The sequence below is a fragment of the Fragaria vesca genome, linkage group LG2 (assembly GCF_000184155.1).
Source record: "Fragaria vesca subsp. vesca linkage group LG2, FraVesHawaii_1.0, whole genome shotgun sequence".
Lineage (NCBI taxonomy): Eukaryota > Viridiplantae > Streptophyta > Magnoliopsida > Rosales > Rosaceae > Fragaria > Fragaria vesca.
The window spans coordinates 19,119,158-19,142,054 of record NC_020492.1 but is presented as its reverse complement, the minus strand read 5'-3'; the positions used below and the strand labels follow the sequence as shown (position 1 = coordinate 19,142,054).

General features: G+C 37.5%; 4 protein-coding genes across 4 annotated transcripts in view; 3 read left to right on the top strand and 1 right to left on the bottom strand.

Annotated features, from left to right (window-relative positions):
- Positions 1-2,286: 2,286 nt before the first annotated feature.
- Positions 2,287-4,007, top strand: LOC101306303 (pentatricopeptide repeat-containing protein At1g77405-like). The gene has a single exon (XM_004292666.1). The coding sequence runs from the start codon at positions 2,287-2,289 to the stop codon at positions 3,619-3,621; it is 1,335 nt and encodes a 444-aa protein (XP_004292714.1). The 3' UTR covers positions 3,622-4,007.
- A 6,078-nt stretch (positions 4,008-10,085) lies between these two features.
- On the top strand, positions 10,086-14,527 carry LOC101291299 (metal transporter Nramp5-like). Its single transcript, XM_004290851.1, has 13 exons — positions 10,086-10,310; positions 10,456-10,534; positions 10,664-10,704; positions 11,326-11,404; positions 11,566-11,670; positions 11,856-11,965; positions 12,418-12,599; positions 12,722-12,791; positions 12,886-13,059; positions 13,141-13,245; positions 13,337-13,468; positions 13,569-13,664; positions 13,933-14,527. The coding sequence occupies exons 1-13, from the start codon at positions 10,185-10,187 to the stop codon at positions 14,257-14,259; spliced, it is 1,626 nt and encodes a 541-aa protein (XP_004290899.1). The 5' UTR covers positions 10,086-10,184; the 3' UTR covers positions 14,260-14,527.
- Positions 14,528-19,602: 5,075 nt separating this feature from the next.
- LOC101306012 (premnaspirodiene oxygenase-like) lies at positions 19,603-21,354 on the top strand. The gene is made up of 2 exons (XM_004292665.1): positions 19,603-20,562; positions 20,716-21,354. Exons 1-2 carry the CDS (start codon positions 19,603-19,605, stop codon positions 21,352-21,354), a joined length of 1,599 nt encoding a protein of 532 aa, XP_004292713.1.
- Positions 21,355-21,546: 192 nt separating this feature from the next.
- The window catches only part of LOC101291009 (SWI/SNF complex subunit SWI3C-like), a 6,918-nt gene continuing 5,567 nt past the window's right edge, over positions 21,547-22,897 (bottom strand). The window contains exon 9 of the mRNA XM_004290850.1: positions 21,547-22,268. Coding sequence (XP_004290898.1) covers positions 21,804-22,268 — 465 coding nt within the window. The 3' untranslated portion in view covers positions 21,547-21,803. The remainder of the gene's footprint in view (positions 22,269-22,897) is intronic.

The window sequence follows — 22,897 nt, the reverse complement described above, 5'->3', positions numbered from 1 at the left end:
ATTACAACCGAGGATACAATGAAGCTGAAGCTGAAGGTTTAGCCTTTGTTCTGGACTTGAAGTAAGAATGTTATAGGGTTGACTTTACCAACATGGAGGAAGACCTCAGTGGAAGACCTCAGTTGATACGTAATCTGATAGGTAAAGATTGATCCTCTCCAAGTGAACTAGTCAATCAATCATGAAGGCCATTTTTCACTGGTTCATTAGGTCTATCAATGTTCTCCGTGAAGCAAACATACACTAACCCCAACAAGGATGGGATGGAGCCTCAACTTCTATTCCAAATTTCCAATATAACCCCATGTCAAATTTAGACACCTCCTTCTCCATTCCCACCCAATCTCCCATCAAGTCCCAACCCCAACCAGCAGCACTCAGAACAACTCCAACATGGCATGGACAAGCGCAACGACCGCAACCCAACTCCACAGTACACATTTCGATCAATAATATCAGAATTCACATAGCTCATTTTGCATCACCATCCTTTCATAATCTCCCCCACCCAAAACGACCAAAACAAAATTCTTTACATTCTAATAAAGGAGAACAAGGAGTAATGTGATTAGGAACAGTTCCATTCCGCTTTTGTCCCTGAAATGTTGACACACAGAATACCGTCAATCATAGCCTTGATCACACTTATCCCAACCTGAATCAGTCGGAGAATTTTTTTTGCTTTGGTAGGATGCTGTCCACTGTCCAACAATTCTCTGAGTTATCTCTTTTGATTGCCAATAACTGAAACCTCTTTATCATTAAGTGTGGCATGGGCAATCCTTGCTGCTATGGCAGAATTGCACTCTTGATAATCCTCTCAATCTCCAACCTTTCTCCGATAATATTGTGACATTTGAATCGGTTGTCTGAGCTAACTTGTTTGCAGTTTCTAGAGCATCTCACGGCTGCAATACAAACTAGATAATCAGAATCTATACAACTTTTTCAAAGTCGAAGTGATTGTATTTCATATCCTACGCACCAGTGTATAATTTTACTGAATACCCTTCCTAACTGACAAATGATAAAAACCGTAGCAAAACTTGACCAAGTATTGTACGAGATACAGTAGTGAAGACTTAATAAGAAAAGATATGTAGCTGCCATCCAACTAATCCAAGGAATCACTTTGCTCAAGTAAACAATCTTTAATAGAAGGATCGAGGATGTAAGAGGAAACAATGCCTAATATATAGACGCAAAGATGCATTCACAACTATATGTGAGTTTTGTGAGTGATGTACATTGTACACTAGTCATCCATTCATGATCAATACATAAAATATGACATTCAGATCCTCAAAAGATAATTCATCACCTTCAAAGTAAGACCTGCCCCCGGCAAGCGCCTCATTCAATCCTACTTATTCCTACCATAATAAAGAAAAATTTGCTCAACCAGGTAATACAGTACTGAAAAATTCATAAGAAACGATATGTACGTAGCTGCCATCCAACTAACCCAAAGGAATTACTTGGCTCAACTAACAGTCTTTCAAAGTAAGATCAAGGATGTAAGAGAAAACAATGCCTCGATATTTAGACGCAAAGATGCATTTGCAACAATGCGAGTTCTGTGAGCGGTGTACAATAATCATCCATTTAAGAACAGTATATAAATAACACATCCATATCCTTTACAACAAAATCATACAATGTAAATACATTTTACATGATGAACCCAAGTTGCATATGACAATTCTGCAACTCTTGAGTCTAAATTGCTTGTCTTTATGTTATTGGGTATTCATTTTTCAAAAACACAAAACTGTAAACAGGATTCATAGAATAACAATCAATGGGAATGAGATTGTGGAAAACCTGGAACAACTTGGTAAGCTCCGGGTTCTGAGTTGGGCTGGAGATACAGCAGCAGACAGAAGCTGACTAGCCGAGGGCTCATGTTGTTACGGTGGAGTTGAACCATCTGATTCTCCCACATCGCTCTTTCAGTCTTTCTCGCTCTCTAAAGAGTCCGAATGTTTTCTTTTAAAGGTGGATCCCATCCCCGCTTAGGCCCACGCCACAACGACCGCCTAGGCCCACCTCGTCTCCGCCTAGCCCGCTTAAACCCAATTCCCCTTCCCTTTTCTTATTTTATTATTATTTTTAATTCACAAAGGGTGGATCCTCCAGCCCGCTTACGTCCACGCCACAATGACCGCCTAGGCCCATCTCAATTCCGCTAGCCCGCTTAAGCCCGTTTTCCTTTTCTTCTCTCTCAAAAAAAAGAAACCATCTGAATCGTCCCAGAAATCAAATCTCCCACCAAAATCGCAAACCATGTTGAGCCACGCAAAACCTCTGAACCACAATCACACACCTCTCGTGAACCAAGTCCTAACAGCCATGCTCAAAAACCAACCTTTCGACCCAAACCCCTCACCTTCAACTCAACCATGGACCACCGACTCAGTCTCCCAAGTCCTAACCTCCATCCCCACATTCTTCTTCCACTCTCCTCGCTCCATCGGCCGCCAACCCGGCTTCCGCCACCGCGCTCCCTTAAAACAACGCAATCTCCGCCAAGAAACATACAAGTTCCACAACGACATCCTCCTCCTCGGCCCAGCTGCCCACAGAGACCTCAACAAGGTCAATCTTGGAGTCGAAAAAGCCCTCGATTTTTACTACTGGGTCGAAAACCAGTTTGGGTTTCACCACAATGAGCGCACCTGCAGAGAAATGGCCATTGTTTTGGCTAAGGCCAATCGGCTGAAGGCGCTCTGGGATTTTCTTAAAGACATGGCGAGGAGAGGGCCTCTTGTTACCACACAGTCCATTACCTGTTTGATGAAATGCCTAGGAGAAGAGGGATTGGTTAATGAGGCGTTGGCGGCTTTCTATCGAATGAAGCAGTTTCATTGCAAGCCGGATGTGTATGCTTACAATACTATTATATATGCCCTTTGTAGAGTTGGGAATTTCAAGAAGGCGCGATTTTTGCTGGAGCAGATGGAGCTGCCGGGGTTTAGGTGCCCGCCGGATGTATTCACTTATACGATTTTGATAAGTTCTTATTGTAGATATGGGTTGGAGACTGGGTGTAGGAAGGCTACTAGGAGGCGGTTGTGGGAAGCAAACCACATGTTTCGGAATATGGTCTTTAGAGGGTTTGTTCCTGATGTTGTCACTTACAATGCCTTGATCAATGGCTGTTGCAAGAATTATAGGATAGAGAGGGCGTTGGAATTGTTTGAGGATATGATGAAGAGGGATTGTACCCCCAACCGGGTTACTTATGATTCATTTATTAGGTACTATGCTGCTGTTAATGAGATTGATAAGGCTGTGGATATGTTAAGAAGGATGCAGGATATGAATCATGGACTAGCTACTTCGAGTTCGTATACTCCAATAATTCATGCCTTGTGTGAGGCGGGAAGGGCTACAGAGGCCCGGGATTTTCTTGTTGAGTTGGTTGATGGAGGGTCAATACCTAGAGAATATACTTATAACTTGGTTTGCAATGCACTGAGTTCAGCTGGAGAGGTCAATGTGCTTGATGATGGCCTGCGGGAAAGAATAGAAGACGGTATGCAGAGGAGATATAAGCACATGATGAAAGTGAAGCCAATAATGACTCGCAAAGGGTATGATAACATGGTGAAATCTTGATCATTTTTAAAAATGGCAAGAGTCCCTGATGACAGTCTCTTCGAAGTTCTCAAGTTTGTTACTGAGCAGCCATGGCTACCTCACCACATACTCAAGTGCGCGGCTGCACTCCTTTGTTTACAAATGGAGGTATACTACCCTAACATTACTTGATGGTCCTTGTCCTCCTGTTATAGATTTGTGGAGCAACTGTTTGATTTGTATGACGTGTTTAGTATATATAAAGCAATTCTCATCCAGCATCAAGCAGTTACGTTGGATTTGCTATATATATGTCAACTTATTTCTGATCATTGTAAGCTGTTGTTAAGATAGGCAACAATCGCAACATGATTCTAGCAGTGTAATTTCATTCAATACTTATAGTACACAGTTGACCTTCGAGGAAATCGATACGTAGGCATCAACTCCATTGATACAACAATGAAAAATGGCAGTATTATATGTCCAAGAGATGAAACCCAGGAACATAGAGAACTACATACGGCGCAACCCTGACAGCACAGATCCTTCCCTACCTCTTATATTACAGCATTGGCTACAGGTTCACTCGTATGCTCAAACCGTAGTGATCCAGTTGATCATATGGAAGCCTTGCATCACATAGATTTTGGGGCTGTGTGGATCGAATGTCATCTGTGGATTTACTCTAAAACCTCCCTGACGTATTCAAGAACTAGATCAGTACACCAAGCATCATCCTACAAAACTAAACACATGTCATAATCACTAGGATCCTAGTCCATTTTTTACCTCAAAACAAATAAACAATTCTTACAGTTGGTGCATGCTTCAGCGTAAAAAATGTTATCTCATACAAGGTTAGAGTTCGATCTCCTCGATCTCCTTCCTGACTTTCTTGAAGACGCCTCCATCTTAGGACATCATCATAAACATGGTTGACTCATTTTTCTTAATTCGTAGGGTAATTGTCATGTACGAGAGAAGTGTCGACACAACTTGAGAATAATATAGTTTTTGGATTAAGATGAAAGATACCAAATTTCAAACTTTCCATATCATATATAGTCCTACAGTACTTCACCACCTGCTATCGTATCCTCTTCCTCTTGTTCTATTACTTCGTCGGTAATAATCCTCCAAGTTGTGCATACTTCATCAATTTCTCTAAATGGTTGAAAAGTTGTAGCTAACTAGCTAACTGGTATCATCATCAATATATAGGCCACAACATTAGCTTTATCCAACGCAACATGATATGAGGGAGTACTAATCACTTAAGCCACCACTTTTTTTTTTTTTTTTTTTTTTTCAGAGTATTAACGACTGTATCCTCAAATGTTTTATAGGCTCAGAGACTAATCCGCGCCGAAGGATATTATCAGAACGCTTCCTCCCTCCTGGCCACCAAGAATAAATTGAGATTTAACTTAAATTAACGTCGACTGGGATTTTAACCTAGGTACGGGGGTTCCACACCTAGGCTCTTACCAACTTGACCACATGTGGTGGTTACTTAAGCCAGCATATATTCATGTTGAATTTCAAGAAATTAGCTGACGAACACTCTTTAACTAACCTACGACTTATTTGATTAACCGAGTGTACACTTATTCTGATCTTGTTTATAATTTTCCTCATCATTTAGTTTACATTATCCCAAACTATGGTATGATGTATGACCACCAAACCCACCCTGTAGTGTTTCATAATCATCAGTAGTTCAGTACCTAGGCGGATAGGCACATATACATAATTCATCTTCGAAATATCTCCATATATCTACATTATTCACACATGAATATATTTGATACAATGTATATCAATTGGCATCTTCGTTCTGACCAGGTTGCCGGAGTTAGTAACTATCTCGGATTTTCGAAGTTAATATGACTTCTTGTTATAATAATGCTGGGATGGAGATGTACGTTAATTATGTTCTCTCTGTCTGTTTTTGTTTTTTTGTTTTTCCTTCTTTTAAGATAACTCGATCGCACTCAATTTTCATTGACGAGTCCACAAGGGTGATTGAGATTTGTAGCTAGTTAATTAGCTAGCTTCTCCAAGTTAATTGAATTGATTCATCGTACGTACCTAGATATAATTAAGCTGACCCAAGAAAGAAAGTTTGTTAGCATTCTTATTCTAACTCATCTCATCAACATTCGTTCCAAACTTCCAATTCCTGTAACACACGAATTGGTGTATAAAACTACTGTCCAAGCTGGCCACAATTAGTCGGTCGACATTAAGAATAAGAAGTTATATTGCAATGATTTAGAAGGCAATGGCTACTTTTAATTAACAAAGAAATGTCCTTGTTTAGTTTGCAAGTGATAATTAAGTACTGAAAGTTATTATATATGTATGATTTGGTGATTAAAAATTTAGAGCAAATGATCGAGCTGCATGGGTCACACCAGATACTGCTGCGGTTAGCTTATGATGTGTGCCTTGCTTAATTCCGGACCTATAGGACTGCCAGTTCCATGCCTCTTCGGCCTTTTGGCATGGCATATTTTATGGTAGACGACTATACTGAGCATATGCGTCAGTTTTAGTGAACTATAAGGTGACGATAGTCCTGCATTCGTGTATTGTAGATTATGATAATGAGTAGAATAACTTTGATTCGTCTTTCACACTTCGGTATTTTAACGAAATATTAAGATAAAACTTTGCATAAACGATCTAAACATGAAGGCTTGAATTTTAAAATTTAAACAGTTGGGTACAGTGTGTGATCTTTTATACATGAAACTTTATCTACGCATTAATGTATGACTTGCATATATATCACTGATAATAGTTTTAAGAAAAGAGAGTGATTTTTGCACCTTAAAGATTGTATAGTCCATCTATATGAAACAAGTCCCATTGTTATAGAAAAATAGAATAATATCAAGGATGATGAATTCCTAACTACTCCTTTCCTGAATCATCAGCTACTTTTAATTGATTAGTAGTGTACATGTCGACACTTTTCTTAAAGTTAATAAATTTTTCATCTGCTAGCGCATGCATGTCGACACTTTGACAAAAATAGCAATATATTTTTGTTAATTTGTTTGCTTGCTTGTTGTTGGTGTTAATGTTATTGCTGCATTTTCCCCTATATATGCCAATGTGAATGCGTTTCTTAATTCCAAAGATTCGCATGATGATCAATAGAATTCACTTAATTTTAGGACATTCAACTTTTGGTTTGTTAATTTATGTAGACGGTAGTGAAAGATGTGTAAGTGATATATCTTTGTCAAAAGAAATTATATAACTAGCGAGAACACGTAGTTATAAAGTAACTCTTCTTTTATTTAAGTGATTAGCCATTCATATATCTTGAAGAATTGTACTCGATCTATAACCTTTAAATCGATCGGCCTTTTGTCAACAACTAATTATACTCTTGCACTGGAAAAATACAAGATAAACGTGACAACGGTCTAAAATGATCGATATTCCATTTGAAACATTCATCCATAATTGATGATGGCAGGGAAGTGGTTACATTAATAAAGCAATTACTATTTAAGTCAATTGAATGTAAACAGGTTTTCTAAATTTCATAAAACTAATAGACGTACACAGGGTTATCGTGTCGTCAATGATAGAGATTAAACAGTGAACATTTATCTTTCTCAATTGTAAATGAGGCAATCAACTTGAACTCCTTGCAATCTGATGTGTGTGTGTGTGTATCTCTTAGATTCGATCAGCAGAACTCGATTATTCTTGAGTTTGGCCCTACTGTATATGCTATATATTTCATGCAGAATTGCTCTAATAAAGCCTTAATTTACAATATGACCATCCACATCTTCACTAAACTTTCAGTTTGAACTATTTGTTAAGTAAATTTTTATTTGACTGCTTGATCACAGCATTTCATTTAGAGTAGACTAATAGTTATACTTAAAAATGAATAAGATAGGATTCATCTTCATCAGTCGTAAGGAGGGAGATGCGTTCCCATTTGGTCATTTGTATATAGACACATAGTTGTTTGCAAGTAGCTAAAATCTGAGAAGGATAGATACGAAATTTTGGACTCAACTGGGAAAAGAAATTGAAGGCATGGATCAGGTCTACAGATTAAATTAATTTGGTGATGGTGGAAGTAGCAGCATGCTCTCTGCATTTCTGAGCTACTACAATTAAGGCTGGGTATGAGCCGGGACAGGCCGGATTGATCTAATCCGGATCCAGAGAAATATATATTATGGGACGGGTCGAGATGAGATTTAGCTATTATAAAATTGATCATGGACGATTCTGATCTCGATCGGCATTGTTACAGGTTCGGGCTTGACTTCGGATTTAACCTTGTTAAAAAAAAAATTAAAAAAATAAAGACAGGACATCAAGACTTCGAGCATTTGTCGAGACCAGCTTCTCGCCTATACCGTGATTTACAATGAACAACACAAAAATTAAGCAAAACCAATTACAGCATTTGCCGAGACCAGCTTCTCGACAATCAAAATCTTAGTTCAGCAAAGATCTCAAAATATCAATCAAGAATTTCCAACAATTACAATTTACAAACTCATATCAATTCTCATAAAAACCTTAAAATGTATAATTATAATTAATCTGAAATCTAAAAGAGATGATCAAAATCGATCAAAAGGTAAATCTGGTACAGTACCGTTTGGTTTAGTGACATAAGTCTCCTCTTATAAGTAAGAGGTTGTGAGTTCGACTCACGGTAGTTTTATTTTAGCATATTAGTTATTTATTTGATAAAAAAAATGTAGATTTGGGTCATCGTTCCCTTGTAGGTGGTGTAACGATAGGGCGGTTGTCTCGATCTGCTAAGCTGGTGGTGGCTGGATGATACTGTTGTGGTGGTGATGTTGTAGATTGCTTATAGCTGATATTGCCATCTTTAATTTGAACCCTCGCGTGGACTTTGAAATTAAAGAGAAGCCGACTGATCACCAAGTGAGAGTGAGAAAGAAAGGTGAGACAGGGGACTGAGCAAGAGTGATAGAGCTTGTGAGAGAGGGGAGTGAACAAGAGTGACAGCAGGATGATGAAGTTGTGAGAGAAAGAGAGAGAGGGATAGAGAGGACCAACAAGATAGAAATGGGAGGTATGGATGACAATAAGGAGGGTAGAGCAAGGAGATTGAAATATCATACACATACCCTGTTTCATTCCCCTTCTTTGTACCCACCCTAATCCTTGTAATAAGATAATGAGAATTTCATGTTCCTATCTTTTTTGAGGATTAGATTCCTATACTCCATCTCGATCCTCGTTAGCAATATTACTAATCTTTTATGTACGTAAAAAATTAATATGAGAATCGAGATGGGTCGGGTCTTACGGGATTCAAAATGTTAATCTTGAAGCCTGTCCCATTTTGCAAAACGGGATGGGACAACACATTTTCAACTTCAAGCTCGTCTCGTGCCGCCCATTTTCGAAACGGGATTGACATTTCAGTTTTAAATGCCCAGCCTTTAACTACAACGAAGACTAGCTAATTATAGTGCCATAAGTAATTTTCGCTACCTTGTGCTGAATTCCAGTTGAATGGTTTCCGATCCACTGATGACCTCCATATGGCTCCATGGTCTCCATTTGTTTCTAACAAGCTATCACTCTCTGAAACTCTAGGATAGACTGATACACTACAATATTTTAAACAGCACGTAGTCGAGAGAATATGATATTGTTACAAATTTAAAAATGTGAGATGATGAACCATTGTATAAATAGTAAACTCTCCAAGAATCTTGGGTAGTAGTAGTATATTCTATAGCGATAGAAAATTAAATCAAAACTAATTATAAAGCATAAAGAAGGCAGTCGGAGTAAATCAACTGGGTTTGTGTACAAATTAATCAACTGATTAATGATCGCGTTCAAATCAACTGGTCTTGTATCTCAGTAAGATGATTTTCGATCTTTCTATGCTGGTGACCTAGATAAGAAAATGAAAATACATGGGCGTGAGGCACGTTAGTACTTATGTTTGAAGCTTGCAAGTTATAGTTACGGATCAAATGACCATTTTTGAAGCAATATCCCACACCGTTTTGTATATCAATCATGATATGAAGTTAAAAAAAAGTATAGTCTTTTTCGTCACCATCTGATCTGGAAAACAATAGATACCAACATATATACCAGCTTTCAAACATCTTCAAATATTCGCGAGAGGGAAAGGCAGTTACTTCATATAAGAGGCGTGTTTGAAGTTAGCCAGTTTCATAAGACGATTCCGATCGAATTAACTCTAGAAATCATAATAAGTTTGGAACAAAGAATATAAATTAGATACTAATAATTTAAAAGGAATGGAAAACAAATATCCAATAAGGGGCTCGTCGTTTATGCCACATGGACAAAGACGGAATAGAAGAAGAAGAAAGGAGACTGCTCACTTGTCTTGATTAGGAGTCATGAATTTGTTGTGGCTTCACTGCTTGATGACTACATCTCCCAACTCCCAGCATTATAAATTCATGCACAATCCACCCCTCTATCTCCTCACTCCATTCAAGCATCACTACTCAGCTCTAGTACAACTAGCTCTCTCTAGCTAGCTTCTTCTTGCTACAGAGCTACAAATATATCAGGAAAAGAGAGAGATGGAGAGCCAGCAACAGAAAATAGGTGTTGGTGAGCGTGGAAGCAACCGCATATATGCGGCTGGAACACCACCACCCTCCAATATCAAACAGTTTGACGACCACCATGATGATCCTGAAAATAAGGTCTTCATCGATCTTCATATATATCTTTCACATCATTTTTCTTGCGTGCTTGGAATCGAATTCATTTCCTTGTTTGATTCTTGTGTATGATGAGTTATAACAAGCTATCTGACTTCTGAGGATGTTTCATGTTATCCATGATTAGAAGCCTGGATGGAGGAAGTTTATGGAACATGTAGGGCCTGGGTTTCTAGTCTCCTTGGCTTACCTTGATCCTGGCAACTGTAAGTCTCGCTCTACTTTTGCATTTCAGTCCTTTTCTTGTACGTATATATAGAGGATCGAGTATAGATATCTTGCTTTCTATGTTTATATATGGACAACAAATTTGCTTATATGGAATCATCTTACAGTGGAAACTGATCTGCAAGCTGGAGCAAATCACCGATACGAGGTAAAAATATGATCCACATATATGTATAAGAGCCATGATTCAGCCTTTACAAATTTACATCATCAGTTCTTATTTTCAAAGTTAATTACATCATTTCTGACTGGATTGTTTAACATCATAATCCCATTCATGGGCAATACCGACGGATATGTTTGACAAATTATTGTTTATCATGTTATCATTACTGTGGTTCTTTTTTTGTTTTAAAATTATGGTTTGGAAGAAAAATATACAATCTAAATCCTGAATTTATGATGACTAGCTAGTATTTTTCACCCCAATATGTAATACACTTAATCTTAATATTGACTCACATATCCAATAACAATTTTTCGCATACACTGTCCACATGCATGTGATAATGTAATAGATTCATAGTAAATATCAAATGTGTAATTTACTATGACAATATTCTTCATCTTCTATATCCAACGTTGTGCCAGCAGTTTCGGTTCAAACAAAGATACTTCACAATATTTAAAAAGAAAATGAATCTTAAAAGGCTAAAAGGATCTTTTATATACTTGTCTTTGCTCAATGTCTAAATTGTAAACATGCAAAGGAGAAGGTTAAAATTAAGCAGCGGTCTAATATCATTGTGCTATGTGTCTTGATGATCAGCTGCTTTGGGTGATACTCATTGGATTGATCTTCGCTCTCATAATCCAATCTCTGGCAGCAAACCTTGGCGTGAGCACAGGTAACGGCACAAACAATGTGATATATAAAACGAGCTTAAGCAAATAGGTCCAACCTGTTAGGTTTTATGTTTAAGTATTAAACTCAATATTATAAATAATTTCTACTGTTTAATTACCTTCTTTCATTTTTACTAAGCATACTCTTTCTTAAAACTTTCAGGCAAACATTTGTCGGAACTATGCAAGGCGGAGTACCCATCATTTGTGAGATACTGTCTCTGGTTGCTTGCAGAGGTTGCTGTCATAGCTGCTGATATACCCGAAGGTAATTCATACTTACATATTCATTTCATATTAATAAGTGAAATATATAATGGAAATTAAGAAAGAGACCTACAGACTTTGGTTCTCTATAAGATTAGATATACAGTGCATACATATAAGATAAATGATCAATTTGTAAGCTTGATTTCCGTGGATAATTCTTAATTTTGGCATGTATATATGCAGTGATTGGCACAGCGTTTGCTCTAAATATACTGTTCAACATTCCAGTTTGGAGTGGAGTACTAATCACTGGTTTAAGTACTCTCCTTCTTCTTGGCCTGCAGAGATATGGGGTAATTAATTCATTGATTATTAGCTACATTATCATTTATCAAATCAAGCTTCAGTCTTATCATTTGCAGGATCATACTGTACTTATACCTAATGCTGTACTTATCCTCACAAAGGAGAGATCTTATCCATATTTTAGTCCTAGTACATCAAGAGAAACTATTAGTTTTGGACAAAATGAATCTTATGATATAATAACAGCAACTAGCAAGGGATAGTTGGTGAAACTCTAAAAAAAAAACATTATCCATTTGAATGCTCTGCCTAATCAATTTCGAGTAAATTTAGATACAACTTTGATCCTTAATACGTTTGAACAGTTCTTTGAGCTTGTTGTCAATAATGAGTCCAATAATCTTTTACTATTAATCGGTACGTATACTCTATAGTTTATTAGGTTAAGATACCGTCAATATATTAATTTTTGTCGCTGAACTAAAATTGCATTGGGCAGATAAGGAAGCTGGAAATGCTGATAGCAGTACTGGTGTTTGTAATGGCAGCCTGTTTCTTTGGTGAAATGGGTTTTGTGAAGCCTCCTGCATCCGGTGTGGTCGAAGGAATGTTTGTCCCCAAGCTCAGCGGCCAAGGAGCCACCGGTGACGCCATAGCCCTCTTGGGTGCCCTTGTCATGCCGTAAGCACATTTCTCTTATTATATCTGGTCGTAATATATGATCCTTTTAAATATTAGGTATGTTAAGCTATCAAGTGTTTAATCACAATTAACAACTCTTTATGTTTGTTTAATTTCTCCAGCCACAATCTGTTTCTCCACTCTGCTCTTGTGCTTTCAAGGAAAGTCCCAAACTCTGTCCGTGGCATCAATGTAAACCCCATAAAATACCGATGAGCTTTCCTTAATCTTCATTGCACGTACAAAACTGTAATCGATTACTAACTTAATGATGTTCTAACTGCAGGATGCATGTCGATATTTCTTAATAGAAAGTGGATTTGCATTATTCGTAGCATTCTTAATCAATGTTGCCATTATCTCTGTGTCCGGAACCGTTTGCTTCGCAGATAACCTCTCTGACAATGATTCTAAAACATGTAGCGATCTTACACTCAACAATGCTTCCTTTCTTCTCCAGGTGAAAATCTCTCATACATGCATCAATGATTTCCATGTCATTATATAGACCAAATTGCTAATCTACTTTTCAATCTCACAGAATGTGTTGGGAAAGTCAAGCAAAGTCATATATGCTGTTGCATTATTAGCCTCAGGACAAAGCTCAACCATTACAGGCACTTACGCAGGACAATTTGTCATGCAGGTTATACATTTGTTATGTACTGAACCTACATGTTTATTAGGTGAATGACTTAATTTTTTTCTTAATGATGTAAAATCAATGGTGTTTGCAGGGATTCTTGGACATCAAGATGAAAAAATGGACTAGAAATTTGATGACTAGGTGCATTGCCATTACACCTAGTCTCATCGTTTCCATCATCGGTGGGGCTTCAGGAGCAGGGAGACTCATTATCATTGCATCGGTTCGTCATAGTGATTCATTACAATTATACAGACAATTTTCCTTTTTTACATGCATATATATATTTCAGAAAAAATGAGCTAATTTACTGAAATTTGCAGATGATACTATCTTTTGAACTTCCCTTTGCTTTGATCCCACTCCTCAAATTTAGCAGTAGCGCTACTAAGATGGGACCTCACAAGAATTCAATCTACGTGAGTAGTTATTTTCTTTAATTATGAGATTCATTGAGCTCGAGTATGCACTGCAAATAACTATTAGTTTCATTTCATAACTAAGCTCTAGTTGGTTAGAACGCTAATCTTTTCCACCTCCATCGTCTGTGTGTTAATGTATAGACTACAGATTTTTGACTTATAACAAGATCAAGTTTTAGGCAACAATGTATATCAAGCTATATTGCTGTAACAAGTTACGATAAAATTCATGTATTCATGTATTTTTTTTTTGTGTGTGATGCAGATCATTGTTATGTCATGGATTCTAGGAATGGGGATCATAGGAATCAACATCTACTACCTCAGCACAGGCTTCGTGGGGTGGATAATTCACAGCAGTCTCCCCAAAGTTGCAACTGTGTTTATTGGGATCTTGGTGTTCCCCTTGATGGCCATTTACATCGTTGCAGTCATTTACTTGACTGTAAGAAAAGACACTGTTGTAACTTTCATTGAGCCAACAAAGAACGACCCGGCCGCTCAAATCGAAATGGAAAGTGGGATCACCAACACGCATGGACCTCCTGTACCTTTCAGAGAGGATTTGGCTGACATTCCTCTACCAGAATAGTTGGTTATCCAAGATCGATCAGCTTAGCTGCAATGCTGAAACTTCAATTAGAGTTGAGATGTAAACCCTTAATATATCAGGGTTTTGTTGCCAGTTATATTGTGACAGTTAGAAGCAAAGTCATCAAAATGTGCTCTTAAACAAGTAGCAGAGCTCTCTTCTGTTTTCTTAAATAGCGAATGTAGCTTTATGCATGGTTGTTCATATGTATTTGGGTATTGGAGAATACCATAACTAAATAACATACGTCCTACTTTTTCACTGTTGCAAATGTGATCATATATAATCATTGATGAAATCATACATATATACTCATATTTAACTGTCAGACAAGATAGTGTTCGTTGAAACATTCATTTAGCCAACAAGAACGATCTGGGTGCGGTTCCCAAATCCAAGTGAAAGCAGGTACATGGGATCACCTCACGACCAACACGCATGGACTTCCTGTACCTTTCAGAGAGGATTTGGCACACATTCCTCTACCAGAATAGAGGATTATCCATTTAGATGAGCATCTACAATTAGTAGTGGATTATCCAATGCAAACCCTTGTATTTCAGTGTTTTGTTGCCAATTACTTACATATATGTTGATCAACCTGTGTGGGGGATCTTATATATCTTTGCATGTCTGGTAAGTTAGTGAATGTAACATCTAACATGTATTTATTACTTCTCATATTATTTATCATATGTTCCCCTTTTTCGTTTTCTTTATTTTTGACTCGATCGATTTCAATTTTGAGAAATTTTAAATACACACTCCTAATCTCTTAATACACACCTCTATTATTTTATGTTTCTATTAAGATTTTATAAGTAACCTAAATGACCAAAACAAACATATATTATTAAAAAAAAAATCACGATAGAAGTATTCTTTTCAACATCTTCTACCCTAAAATCGTCGAAAACACGTACTTCTCTCCTAACCCCAACTTTTCTCCATAATTCATTTGGGTTGTCTTTTTTCTTTTTCTTTTTTTTCTTTTTTTTTATTCTATATCAGCTTTAGTTTGATCTTGCAGATCATATTGTCATGTACTGCATCTTTATCATGACATGTTTTATCGAATAACTAGCTATGTTTAATAGCTACTGTACTTCTGCAGTTCTACTAGCTTGTGAATTTTGAAAACTTGTATTGGTGATTTAGAGTAGCTTGTGAATCTTGAAAACTTGTATTGGTGATTTAGAGTTCAGATATAACAATAATCATTTGATTATAAATTGAACAATGATAACCAAAAATTTCTAGCAAAAATTAGATGAAATAATATGTAAAAAGTGGTACCAAATAGTATATATATTGATTATATTAAATAATAGAATATTTCATAAATTAATGGCATTTTAGGTAGTCTGGGATGTGTATTAAGTATAATACTAAAATGAAAAACTAAATATGTGGTGTATTAAGTAAGGGGTGTGTATTAAGATATTAGGGGTGTGTATTTAAAATTTCTCTTCAATTTTATGGATGAATGACAAAGGATAAACTCCCCTTTTTCATAATTTAAGGAAAAAAATAAATTCCCGAGCTACACAAAACCCTAAACCCTATAACAAGTTCGAATTGAGTTGTTTCACTTCTCATGCACTCCCACAAAAATAAATATATAAAAGTCCGATCCCGACGGAAAATACCAAGATAATTAACCAACTGAATAAAAACCCTAGACTGGTTGGTGTCGCGCACACGACCCATACAGGCACCAAGCTTCCGACCAAATCTCCACCAGTGTATCGCCGAAACCTGCAAAGCAATTAGCCGAGGTACAGACTACAGACCACGCGGCTATCACCGGAAGAAGAGGTATCACAATTATTATTATTTTAAATACATGCAGAAGTGGTATTGCTTCAAGAACGATCATAATACTTAGACTAGTTTTTTTTTTTTGTTTTATTTTTTTTTTGTTTATTTTTTTTTTGTTTATTTGTCATCTAGAAAAAAGAAACAAAATTATAATATATGTAGGGATTCGAATGTCTTCACATTTGAAAATAATTTGTCTAGTTTGAAAATATTTCCTTTCCTAGATGGTATATATCTAGTTGATCGATCATGTGGTTCAATATATATATCAACTAGATCCACAAATTACTATGCGTCAAATTTATGATTTTAGATGTCTCTTCACTGGCTAATTAGCAATTAGGTTAATTGGTCAGAAGCTCCTTCATGACTTCATTAAAGAGAATCAAAATTTCCTTGATCCTCTTAAGTGATTGAATCCAGTTTAAGAAAAATCAGGTTAATTTCTTTCATATTAATTGATTTTCTTATCATTATAGACCCGAATAGGTGGGAACACAAAAAATTTAGATTTTAATAGCGATCAGAAAAGATGAGAAAGAAAATAACAAGAAAAGAGGAGACCATTTTTCTTTAAGTCAATACGCATACTTTTATATTTTGTCGTCTGACCTAAAGAAGGTATTATTCTCTCTTTATGTTCTTCATCTAGTATGGCAATTATGCGATAAGATATAAAGATACAGGACGCAACGATCTCTGAATCGGTTTTCATTTCAGTGTACGTATATTCTCGTTTCTTTACTTTTCATCAATTCTCTTGAATATAATGTTTGGGGTTTTATCCTGACTTTCAACTGTCATAGACTTCTAAACGGTCTTATGGTTTCGAATACTATGTTCCTAGCTAGTTCTTATAGGGTTTGTGTTATGCAATTGAAGCTTTTTCAAGGGTTTGTTAAGTTCTTTATAGTCAAGGTTTTGAGGTTTTCATATGTTTATCTTTATAGGTACTTTGTCCCTCTCTTTGGATCAGAATCATGGGTCGAGGTGGTGGAAAACTGAACATGCAACTCATTGCCGATGAGAGATCTCGCAGAATAACGTTCCAAAAGAGAAAGAAGGGCATTCTCAAGAAAGCTTACGAGTTTTCAACCCTTTGCGGTGTAGATATGTGCTTGATAATCTATGGTCCAAAACAGTCTGATCGGCGACCTGCAGAACTCCACACCTGGCCACAAAACCCAGATGAGGTTAATCGCATTATTGAAAAGTTCAAGCTCAACAACAAACCAGCCACCAAAACCTACAACTTGTCGGATTGGTTGCATGAGCAAAAGGGCAAGATGGATGCCAAAGTCTCCAAATTGAAGAGTGATATGTATGAGGCCAAGTACCCTACGTGGGACGACCGCATCAATGAGTTTTCAGAAGAACAACTGGAAGAGCTTGTCAATGTGTTGGATCAAAAGATTGAATATGGGAAGAGAACACTGAATAATGTGAGGGCACCACGGACGTTGCAGCTAGGTGGAAACGATGTTGGTGATGTTACTAGCCAAAAGCTCTCTAACCACATGCACAATTATGCACACTACCTTGGTGAATATGAGGATCACAAGCCTAGCTATGTGGGAATGATGGATATGCAAATGCCCTTCTCAATTGATCAACCTACTAACTATTCTCAAATATTTCAATATGATTCAGATTTGAATTCAATGATGGCTAATCCGTTGATGGGATATCCAAGAACCTACTATGATCCAAGTGAAGAAAATCAGATGGTCCAATCTCCTGCCGAGAAAATGATGATGTTCAATAGCGTTCCAGGTTCCTCCATGAGCCACTATGCACAACTAATACATAAGCCTATGTCGTACACTCAGTATCCGATGAATATTTCGAGTATTTCATCACAACTGGGAACTCCTCAAGTGAAAGATTGTGAAGATGATAATCTGGTCCATGACAAGATGGTTTGATCACTTTGATGAATTCTATGTTTTATTTAATTTTGTTTTTAAATTTGATGAATTCTCGGTTTAGTTTTTGGGTTAGAGTAGTTTAGGCCTATTATGTTTCTCAATTGGATTTTTTAGTTGGTTCCTCAATCGATCTCATGCTCTCTGCCCGCAATTTGTTGGGATGTCTATTGCTCCTCTTTCAAGTTTCAAGTAGTATGAAGATTATTATTGCTTCAAACTTCTAACACTCTTACACAGATTGATTCATTGATCGATTCATTGATCACAGAGATTTTTTTTTTTTGGTGAAGACTTGATCATAGAGATGGTACAAATGTAAGCACTAACGTTATTCACTAATCCCCATTAGTGTCGTATATAATTGGAAAAAGAAGAAACCAGAAATAAAGAGAAAATCAAACTCCACAAAATGCCTTGAGGGTACACTCAACTCCTGGACTTTATGCTTGAATGTACTCAATTTGACCCAATGGCTTGTATCTCAAGGGTTGTTCATCGTCCACAAGCTAGCTCCTCGGGAATGTGCGTGATTCCTTGTTTGAGTGAAAAGAGCCCCAATGAGTATCTTACCTCATCCTCTTTTATGTGACTGAGGGAGAGACTGTGTCTACAGGCTCTTATTCTATCGTTGCTCCAAGCCTAAATTAAGCCACAAAGTAATTACCACCAAGACTTTTAAGAGATAGTCTATAAATGTGATCTAATATACAACTTATTGTTTACATATGGCCAATTATATAGATTCGTGACAATTCTAAGTTCATAATATCTAGGGTTTTGAATGCATATGCATACCTGAAATACATCACTAGATATAAACAGGAAGGATGATGGCAGAGGATGAGGATCATGCCTTCCTTGGTGTACACCTCCAGACCATCGACATTTTGATGAAGTATATATGCTGGTAAAGTTTCTTATCTGTATGACTAATCAGACCCACATCTGATCGATTCCTCCAGCTTTCTTGGGTTCAAGGTACTTATTAAATCGGAAAGAATAACGATTCTATTGAATGTGGCCATCGTGGTACTACTCTACACCATAGTTTAGTTTTCGAAAACCATTCTGGTCACATCTTGATCTAGTTCTGCCATCACTTTTGTATACAGATCCACTCATCCATTACTGCATAAAGCAGTCATCATCAACGTACGTATGGGCACTGGCATGGCTACAAATCTTATGAACAAAATTTTGTTGGAGTCTATTAGTTTATCTTAATTAAGAATTATTAAACTACATGTACAGAATGATCATTCAAGCAAAAAAAAATCTCGTTATCGTTATCGATCGTTCTTCCACCTACTTTGATTGCATCTCAAGAAGAACATCCCGGAAATAATGCCCGCCAGCAGTGTTGCGGAAGAATCGGATCTGTATACGTGCAATGATAACCACTTCCAATCCTTCTGAAATGCTGATTAGAGAAACATAAAGTCGTTATTGTCTTTATCGGGAAACAGTGAAGTAATTAACTATGTTTCAGCTCCAATGTATTATACAGTACTCAAATTCCTATATAAACTTCTAGCTAGCTAGCTCTGAACAAATCATCAATCAAATTAAGAGCTTTTTCTTTTGTGTATCCAAGATGTGGTCACAAACACTACCCATCAAAGACCTTCCTCTTTCAGCTCATCTCCTCCTCTTAATCCTAGCGTTTATCTTTTGGAAGAGTTGTTCCAGATATTTAGGCAGAAGCCAAGTCCTCAAGTCACCCCCAGGGCCATGGAAACTGCCTATTCTAGGAAACTTGCTTCAGTTGGCTGGTCATCCACTGCCACACTACGCATTGAGAGACCTAGCCAGGAAACATGGACCCATTATTCACCTGAAACTAGGTCAGTCGGAGGCTACTATAATTTCATCCAGCAAAGCAGCCCTAGAGGTGTTGAAGACTCATGAGATCAATTTTTCTCAGAGGCCTCCGTCTTTGTACGCTGAATCCTTAACTTTTGGCGGAGGAAGCATTGCCTTTGCTCCTTATGGAGATTTCTGGAGAGAGGTGCGCAAGATTATTGTTTCCGAATTATTAAGCTCTAAGCATGTGCGGGCATTTCGGTTCATAAGAGAAGAAGAGGTAAACAACTTTGTTGCATCCATTTCCTCCTCATCATCAAAATCATCATCCATAAATTTCAGCGAGGAGAGCATGCTCTTGACAAACGGCATAATATCGAGGGCAGCATTTGGAAACAAGTGCAAACATCAAACGGAGTTCATAGCAGTGCTCGATGAAGCAATGAAACTATTTGGAGGGTTTGGCATACCTGATTTGTTTCCTTCACTTCGATTTCTTTGTTTGGTTACTGGAACCATACCGGCCATGAGAAAGGCGCTAGACAAGCTTGGAGTGGTACTTGACAGTATCATCGATGATCATAAGAGGAAAAGATCAATCAAGGATGATGATAAACCAGCAGGAGGATTTGATCATAACGATGATCATCAAGAGGAAGAAGATCTAGTCGACGTACTTCTAAAACACCACGAGTCAAATACTAAGCTTGATTTCAAATTGACAACTGGTCAGATCAAAGATGTCGTCATGGTATGTTGTTAGCTTTATATACATGCATACATGATGTATAGTTTCTGAAGACCTTATATATACTCGACATGCATACTGTATATATACTAGCTCGCTAAAACGATTCGAATAGTTTCTGAAGACCTTATATATACTCGGATATCTAACATGCAGGAAATCTTCACGGCGGGAAGTGACACAACAGCTACAACCCTAACTTGGGCAATGTCAGAGTTGTTGAAAAATCCGAGAGTAATGAAGAAGGCCCAAGCTGAGGTGCGGCAATCAGCGTTCCTTACATATGAAGATATCAATGCCCAGCACAAAATGGATTACTTGAAGTCAATTGTGAAAGAAACTCTACGGTTGCACCCTCCTATCCCCTTGCTCCCAAGAGAATCAAGGGAAAGATGTGAAATCGATGGATATGTATTGCCTGCGAAAACGAAAGCAATCATCAACGTATGGGCTCTGGCTAGAGATCCGGAACAATGGGGTGGTGATGCTGATTCTTTCAAGCCAGAGAGGTTCTTAAATGACTCAATGACTGCCAAAATGGACTTTAGAGGGAGTGACTTTGAGCTCATTCCCTTCGGGTCCGGTCGAAGAAGATGTCCGGGCATGTCATTTGCCAATGCAGTGATTGAGCTAGCTCTTTTCCAGTTGCTCTACCACTTTGATTGGAAACTTGCTAATGGGATCAAACCAGATGATCTAGACATGACTGAGAGATGGGGAGCAGCATGTAAGAAAAGGGATGATTTGTACGTCATTGCCACCCCTCATATCCTTGATTCAATGACGAAGTCCTAGGATATATAGGATCCCATATTTCCTTTAAGTTGCATCAGCGTCTCCTTCAATAAACTGGGACAAAAGTAATGTACTATGAAAACTTTGGAATACACTTTAATATTTCCATTTATCTAAAATCTTCATCAGGCAGGCATACCAAGCTTATGGACATACTGCCAAGTTCAGGGTTGTAAATTACTCTTATGAACCAGAAAATATGGAAAACGAGAAAATGGCCTCATTTTGAGAACACAGTTCTTCTGGACTGAATCAATTTTAAGAATTACGGTATGCACATACAGGGCCTACAAACTGCCGAAGATATTCCTATATAGAATAACACTACAAAGTGATCATGAATGAATTACATCTATTTTATCCTTTATCCCTTCCTTTCGATTTCAGTGCAGATAGCAACGACCAAAAGGAAATAACATTAGAAGCCCCAACTTAAATCCTGATTTCTTTCAACCTAAACCAGAGCTAGTACCTGGTACAGGCCTCAGCATCGGATGATTTAGTGTCGGACGACCAGTCCCTGAGGAATTAAACATGGCATTTGGAGCTGATGAGGAGGCTTGTATGGATGACAAGGGCATCCTCGGTCCTAACCCTAGCATGGATTGCTGTGGCATGAAAGGCATGTGAGAATGGACTGGTTGGTTGTTGCTGTACCCGGATACGCTTGGCTGGGAAGCTGATGGTGACATAATTTGTTGCCTATTGTTACCAGTATTATTATTGGCCATAGAAGGACCTACACCTGCTAAGTTTATAGGTGGAGTGACTCCCGCAGGTCCAAACCGGGTTGATATAAGACGGGTACGTTCAGCAATCATCCTTTGCCTTGTCTTCTCCACTTGTTCACATTCTTTCATTAGGTAAGTCTCCACTTCTGCAAACTGCTTTAACTTCAACTCCAATCTCTTCAACTACAATACATTTTACATGAGTCCAACATTAGAATACTCTTCCAACTAAATATAATTAAAGAGAACAAATACACCCTGAAATACCCTGATTACTAAGATATTAGGGGGAAAAGGAAAACTACTGGGGCGGACTATTCAAATTTCAATGTAAGCCAAGTCACAAAAGATCAGAATGGTCCGGAGTATTCCAAAAAAAAAAAAAAAAATTGGTCACTTGGTGTTAAAGTTTTTGGCAATCTCATTCCAATTCAATTTTCCCTTCCAATTTCGGTCAAATTCATATGTGACAAAAGAAAACAAAATGCACCCTGATTAGGGGAAAATAAGTCAAGTCACTAATCATGGAGTGATTCAAAATGTCATTGTCACCCATGTGGTAAAACAAAAGTATATAAAAAACTGTAGTTATTGGCAATCTTAATCCAACCAATTATTCCTTCCAATTTCATTTGTAATGTTTTTGTTGCTAGTTGTTCTACTCAAAGTTTACTCTTTGTGTTTGAAGTTTAAACTCATGGGCCCAATTTGACAGAATCTGGACAATATATATTCAGGCTGAGATTGGCAACTTTTTTCAACCAGTGGTAATTTTGAATTTTTGGTCTCAGGGTAACATTGTGAACCATACC